The following is a 7,910-nucleotide window of genomic DNA, read 5'->3' on the forward strand; positions in this document are numbered from 1 at the left end:
GCTTTTCAGTTTTTATTCTAGATGATTGGAACAGGAAGTACAGAAAAGAAATGAAGAGGCATACATATAGCCAATTGAATCCCTAAGGAATCTTCCCAAACAGGAGTTTGCCCTAGGGACCTACCATTTAATTCTCACCAATGCCCCTTGCTTACCACTAGAACAGCAGCCAATTTCCATTAAAAAGAGTTTGAATTATTATGCTTTGAATACCTATACTTTCTCTATTACTGTTTTTAACAATATATTTCAAATGTTCATTTCTTTTAATTAACATAAGCCATTTATCTATTTTAAAACATTCTAATAAAAACCGACCCTTTTTTTCTCTTGTATGGTGTATGGCAGGGTCATATTTCATTATTTTTCTATGTGAATATCCCACTATTGCAGCATCATTTTTGAATTTTTTGTTTGGTTGGTTGGTTTTTGTTTGTTTTTTCTTGTTTGTTTTTTTGGAAGTGCATGGACTGGGAATTGAACCTGGGTCTCCTGCATGACAGGTGAGAATTCTACCACTGAACTATCCTTGCACCTCCCAAAATCATTTTTAAAATGGGCATGCAGCTATTTCTCCAAAGAATCAAAGAGCCCAGAACTTAAAAATTGGAAAAAATTATGATTTTTATTAAATAATTCACTTTCTTCCCATTTTATACTCTTGAGCAATGGCAGCAAAGAAGAAACTCAAGGTCTATCCAGTGACCCAGAATTGTTGTACAATATTAGACTCAGGTTAAGATGCATATGATAGAAAATACAAGTATCAGTATATTATGAAAAATGAAAATTTAGTTTCTTTCTCACATAAAACCTGTTAGAGGTAGACGGTCCATGGCACTCCTGAGGTAGACAGTTCTAAACTGCCATCATTTTAGATGACTTTTTAAATCTATTCTTCTCAGTACATATTTCCTTTGTCAAGTCCACCTTATTAACTCAGGATGGCAGCTGAAGCTTCAGGCAGCATGAAAGAAGCCAACCTATATTCCACTTACATTACTCATTGACCAGAAACATGCCGCTTAACAATCCCTATCTAAATAGGTGTGTGTCTTTTAACTTTTTAAACTTGGGCACATACCACCAAACTATATTTGTGGTTGTATTAAGCAGAAAGATTAGGAAAATGGGCATTAATATGCAGCTAATACAATGCCACCAATGTACTGGGCATCACGTAAGAAAGAATTGTCATGAGGGAAGTTTATAAATAGCCCCTCCTCTCAATGCTTCTACTTTAGGAGATCATTTCTCCTAATAAGCAAATCTTTATATTGGAATAAACAGCAATAAGCAGACTGATTTAATGGATAGGAGAGCTTTAAAATACATGAAGGTTAATAAACAAAAAAGTGATTGAGACACCACTAAGGCTAAGATTTTACTCAAAACTCAAAAATGTGTAGCAAGTAGAAACATAAATCTATGTTTCTCCAATCCTCAAGCAGAAAAAAAATAACTCACCTGGTACTTGAAAAACAAAAAGTTGGGATAAGAGATGGGAGAACTATTTCAATGTCTCTATAATCAAACTTTTATAATTGTTACTCTACGAACAACAGCAAGAAAACAAACATTCAAACTGGGTTTCAGTCAAGTCAAGCATCATAGGAGTCAGGATGTGGACCCTCCTCTGTTTGAGATACTTTCCCAGTCCCAGCTCTGATTTTATGGCGACCTTCCTAGAATGTCTTTGATGGCTATATACTCTAGAAAAGATCATTCTCTCCTTTGAGTAGAGTCTATCTTTCCCTTTCTTCTCCTTTCTACTTTGTACTTCCAATTTTAATTCGAAGGTCATTTTTCCCACAGTAAGACGGTGAGTCCAGCTTCAAAGTTTCTGTTGCAAAAGAGCTTAATATTAAGATTATTAGGAGGATGGGGCATGGGAGAGGGTAGAAATAGTGAAGATGTTATTGCAAAGAAGAAAACTCCCCTGGAAAAATAGAGATGAAACTTATTTTTTAAGACTTTATTAGGATGTGATACAAAAGTAATGAGAACTGAAATCTTCAAGCCACACTGGGAAACAGGAAACCATGAAATAAAAAAAGTTTTGTTGGGAAGTGTACTGGTTTGAATCCGTGGTAAACCCCAGAAAATTGATGTCCTTTAATCCTCATTCAATATTGCTGGCTGGGAGCTTTCTGAGTGTTCCCAGGGAGATGTGACTCACCCAATTGTGGGTATTAACTTTTGATTAGAGGGAAATGTGACTCCACCCATCCTTTAAAAGAGGAAGCATTTTGGAGAAATTTCTTCTTTAGAGATCCAAGAGAGCTAAAACCACAGGAGCCCATGCAGCCAGAGACTTCTGGAGATGAAGGGAAACGCCTCCGGAGGACCTTCATGAACAAGAAGCCTGTAGAGAAAGCTAGCACATGCTGCCATTAGTCATGTGCCTTTCTGGTTGAGAGAGAGAAACCCTGAACTTCATTGGCCTTTCTTGAGTGAAGGTAACATTCTGTGGGTGCCTTAGATTGGGCATTTCTATAGCTTTGATTTAATTTGGACATTTTCACAACTTTAGAACTGTAAACTTGCAACTTAATAAATTCCCTTTTTAAAAATCCATTCCATTTCTGGTATATCGCATTCTGGCAGCTAGCAAACTAGAACAGGAAGGAAAAGAGAAAGAGGAAAATGAAAATTCAGCAGAAGTTTAGAGGTTCAGTTCTCCTCTTCACTGTGGCACTTCTCACCTTTAATCTAATAACCAGGGTGATGCATCCATGTGTGAGAGAGGTCGGTCAAAGGCAAGGCAGAAGAAATAGATTTTACACCCTTGCTGCAGGAGAAGGTAAGAGAATCCCATCCTGAAGAATTTAACTCTGTCTCAACTGATCTCTGTTTCCTCTGCTCATAAACAAATAGACTGCTGCCCCATGCCAGATAAGCTTTGTGGACAAGGTGGAAGAACAAGCAGTGGAAATCAACAGGGAGGAAAGCAAAATGGGAGAAACTCCCCTACCTAGAGATTGGGGAATTAGGCAGGGGTTAGGCAAGAATAAGGAGAGCATTGGAATTAATATGATTTACCCAGTCAAATGTTGTACTATAATTTGTGGACAATCTAAGCAGTACCTCTGTGTAACACCATCAAAACAGACTTCCTCAGGATAGAGGTCCATCCCTCATCCCTGATCCTATTCCACAGCCCCAAATTGCAATGTATTCCCAGGACCTCTGCCCGTAGGAGACGATGCTTCCTTGGTCTGAGATCTTGTAATTTTTCAAGTCACTGAAGTCTCCATAGAAACTAGAATAGAGAGGAAAATTCAAGTATAAAAGGACACATTATTGGACATTGTCAGAAACTGCAGTATCAGCTCAAGAAATAGCTCTTCCCAAATGCAAGTGAATAGCCATGGAAATATAATGATGCAGTATCAGGTATGAGTGTGGTCCACAATAACATCCATTGTTTTGCAAGTTTGAATCATTCAAATAAGGAATCCCAAGGCCCTTCTCCTCAGGTCTCTGATGAGCTGAACTTTTCCATTAAGTGTGAGTTATAGATGATCTATGCAGCTTAGCATCTTGAGAAAAGACAGCTTCAGTCATCCTAGGGCTCGCGTTCTTGTGATCACCCAGACATGTTATCCTTATGGCACCCTCAAGGGGAAAACAGAGGAGACCATGTGTTTTAATGCGTAATCCACCTTTTTTTCAAAGTCATGAGTTATTAAATAACTCCAAGCCCTCTTAGGAGAGCAATGCCTGTCATTTGTGATTAACTCTCCCAGTGTGCCAATCTGGTCTCCTGCTTTGTTCCATCTTTTCAGGACCTAAATGGGGTACATTTGATTACTACCCATTTTATAATGGGGAATTGGAAACCTCACCATGGGAAAGGATCAAGTAAGAAAGGAGAAAAGGGTGAATGTACCTTCCTACCTCTGTTTTCTGCCCTGTGTTCTGACCACAAAATTAGCAGTACCTCATGTTTCTTTTATCTGCTTTTTCACCTTCTTCATTCCCCCTACTTACTTTCTATACTGTATACCATCCTATATTTTCCTGAACTGACTTATGAGATGCTATTTATTTTCCATATATCAACATAGAATTCACTTGAAATATTTCCCTAGTCTTGCTTGAAGACTACTGTAATGGAAAGAACCAAACTTTGAGACTAAAATATCTGGACTGTTGTCCTAACTCTGCTACTTTCTATTTCTGTGTCCTTGGGCAAGTCACTGAATTTCTCTGACATTCAGTTGCCTCATTAGTAAAATAAGGATAATAATACCAATTCCATATATGTCACATGTTTAAGATTCCAGTGAGAGTATGTATCAACATCTTTTTATGTGTGCATCATCACCATCTTTTCCTCCAATCCACTCTTGTAATCAGACAAGTTGATTTACCACTGAGTGTTGGAATTAGTCCATGCATAATCTGAGGATTCTGTCCCAAAGAATCAGAAACTTGAGCTAACCATCCCTAGCAGGAGAATTGGGAAGGATCGCCAGGTTCTCTGCCATGATCTATCATGGGTTGTGGGTTTTTCTTGCTGGCCTTTTTCTCTTCAGGTCTCCACTGGTTCCTAACTGGCATGGAGGCACAGCTAAGTGTGCATAAATTGAGTATTCTAGTTGACCAAGTATCCTAGTTACAGAAGTGATTCTCCAATAGGTTCCAAAACTCCTAAGGGTGTTATGTCATTCAGAAATCCCTGGGCTGGAATCATTTGCTTATGTAGGATTTGACATCCTTCATTTCTCCTCCTTTCCTAGGAACAGTGCCAAGGATGAAAGGACTTCTGTTTTCCATACTCCTCTCTATCTTGCTGAAATTGATGAGCCTAGGCTTATGCTTGGCATGGACTGCTCCTGATTGTGCCATAGCAGACAGCTCTCTGTTACCTAACATTTCTTACTACATCCCATCCTGTTCCTTGGCCCCAGGACTAGATTTTTTTGCATCATGCTCCAATGTTAAAGTCCTGGCTTGGACTCTGACTGCAGTGCCTCAGGATATAGAGGTGCTATGCATCCAAGGCACCATTTCAATCCTGCCAGCTGATGCTTTTGGACACTTCCCCAAACTTCAGATTTTGAGGCTGAAGCTGGGCACCATCAGGATTTCACCTGGTGCATTTCAAAGATTGGACCAACTGCAGCACCTTTCCTTTGAGCACCCAGGTCCTTGTTGCATGAGACTTTTCCTCCCTCCAAATGCCCTAGAACCTCTTGGACTCCTCAACAGCCTTTCCTTCCAAGGCTACTGCCTGAATTATAGCCAGAGCATTTGGTTGCCTTTCAGCCTTAGTTGCTTATCCCTGAGGCACAGCTGTCTGAAAGAACTTCAGGAACTGCAAGGTCTCTTCCCGAGTCTTGTGGCTGGTACTTCTCCTACAGCCAGCCATAGCCCATGGCTGCCCTTCCTGGAGGTGCTGGATCTGTCTGCCAATGTGCAGCTGAGTCGGGTGGCTGTCAAAGCCTTGCATGGCCTCTGGGTCCATTCCTTGAGACTAGATGGCACCCCACTAAGTGAATTAGAACTTCTGAATTCAGGACTGTTCCATGTTGATTCCCTCTCACTTGTAGCTACAGGTGCAGAAATACTGCCTGGGAATGTTACAGCCTATTTTGAGCTTCATGCACTCAACCTTGGGAGAAACAAAATCCAAAATATAGGCGATGGCGACCTCCCAAGCTGTCGCTCCCTGGAAATCCTCAGTCTTTATGCCAATAGCCTGCAGTCACTTCCCACCAAGTTTTTGAGTACCCTGTCCCAACTTCAGAAGCTCAACCTATCAATGAATAAGTTGGGCCCAACCTTGCTCCTCCCAGAGGGGCTGGTCAGCTCAAACTTGAGCATGCTAGATTTCTCCCACAATGAACTCAGTTCTCTGCCCTCTGGGGCTTTCTCCTCCCTTCCTCAACTCCAGGAGCTTTGGCTGAGTGGTAACAACATCTCTAATATATTCAGTGAGAGCCTCAGAGGACTTAGGTGGCTAAAGACCCTAGACCTGAACTGGAGCCAAATTAAGGTGCTGATGCCAGGCTGGCTCACCTACCTTCCTGCTCTCAACTCACTTAACCTTCTGGGCACACATATAGAGTATTTCTCAGGATTGAAGCTCCAGGGTCCACAGAAACTAAATCATTTATGGCTGAGTTCTCCTGATATACTAGAGATTTACCCTCCCTGGCCTCTGGCACTGCTTAGTTTGGAGGCCCGGGCAAATACATATATCCAATTTAGTGCTTCCAGTGGAGAACCCTTCTTATTCTTGGAGAACCTTACTATACAGACTTCCTACTTGCTTCTGAAGCCGTCCATCAACACACTTAAATTCCCATCCCTGTGTCACCTCACCCTGCGTGGTTGTAGTTCCAGTATTTTCATACCCAGTAATCTTCCCACATACAAGGCATCTTTTAAGAGAGCATGCAATCACAGCAGCATTTTGGGGTTTTTTTGTTTGTTTTTTTGTTGTTGTTGGTTTTGCATGGGTAGGCACCAAGAATCAAACTCAGTCTCTGGCATGGCAAGTGAGAACTTTTCCAGCTGAGCCACTGTGGCCTTCCCAACAGCTGCATTTTTTAAAACAAATTCATTTTTCCTCTATTGAAAGCAATGTATTTACTTGAGTTGATTAAAATGATCTACTTTATTTAAGAGGAAAGGAGTGAGAATCCATAAAAATGTTTGTCAGTGCCCTAAAGCCAATCTGAAACCCTGTTTGCAATTCATGAAATATACAACAAATTTGAAGAAACTCCCTAAGTCATGAATTTCTCACAATAGCAGTATTATGTAAGTGGAAACAATACTTTCCACTATGTGCATAGAGGCTAAGTGGTTTACCATGCTGGCACAAAGTTCATATCTGTCTCCAGTTCCTCTGAATCAAAATCCAGTGCTTGTTGCTCTCTACGCTACTGTCTCCCAGTTGCCTCTAACCAATGACAACTTGTCATGCTGTTTACAAAGTTAAACAGACAAAAATACAAATGTCAAATCATATGCACATGGGCATAGACTCTCAGAAAATTTACATTAAATGATGTTTTAAGTACTCCAAAACAAAATAATGGTTAAACTAGAATATATTCATAAAATTAAAATATTATGCAGCCACTAAGAATCATGTTTCAAGGGACAGTTAACATCATGGGAAAAGACTCATGATATAATATTTAAAATATTTACAAACTATGTATTATGATTCCAACTTTAAAATTTTTCATAAATATGTAGAGAGAAAGAGGACAAGAAATGTAAATGAGAAATGGATCAAGAAATGAGATTATGTATGATTTTAATTTCTTCTTACCTTCTTATGTATTATTTAATTTTTCCAAAATAAAAATGTTGCTCTCATAATGATAAAATAAAATTAATGCACTTTCAAAAATAAACTCTGATATAAACTAGTTCAACTAATTCTCTACTTCATGATAATACAGCAGCAACGAAGCTTGGGAGAAAGTATGGATGCTGAAATCTAGGAAAAATGCAGGAAAAAGGAAAATACACTATAAACTCATTCTATCCATTTCAGAAACCATCATTGCAGAATCATCCTTGGCTCAGTTAAGGAGCCACTCAAATTTTGACTCTGAATTTGGAAGATTTCCACCCTCTTCTGAATAAAAATATTAATTTCTTTTATTTAAGACTATTTTTAGTCCTATGACACTTGACTGAGTCAACTACAGTCAAGCTTTTTCCTTTCCTTTGCCCTTTGTCCTGCTGTCAACTTGTAGCCCTTGGAAAATACTACTCCTTTGTATCAGTGTTAGTGAAAAACTCATTTACCTCAATATTTTCCATAACACCTTTTGATGTCATTGAAGTTACTGGGGTAGGTTTTCTTTTTCTCTTGCCACTTCTTCAGTGCATTGCATATGATTTTAGTGTGGAAGCAAATTTGCTTCTGATGCTTGAAT

At 39.4% G+C, this 7,910-nt stretch overlaps 1 protein-coding gene across 1 annotated transcript; it reads left to right on the forward strand.

Annotated features, from left to right (window-relative positions):
- Window positions 1–4,759: 4,759 nt before the first annotated feature.
- Window positions 4,760–7,614, forward strand: LOC143655355 (toll-like receptor 11). Its single transcript, XM_077126709.1, has 2 exons — window positions 4,760–6,368; window positions 7,523–7,614. Exons 1-2 carry the CDS (start codon window positions 4,760–4,762, stop codon window positions 7,612–7,614), a joined length of 1,701 nt encoding a protein of 566 aa, XP_076982824.1.
- Window positions 7,615–7,910: the final 296 nt, after the last annotated feature.

Source organism: Tamandua tetradactyla, chromosome 14, assembly GCF_023851605.1.
Source record: "Tamandua tetradactyla isolate mTamTet1 chromosome 14, mTamTet1.pri, whole genome shotgun sequence".
Lineage (NCBI taxonomy): Eukaryota > Metazoa > Chordata > Mammalia > Pilosa > Myrmecophagidae > Tamandua > Tamandua tetradactyla.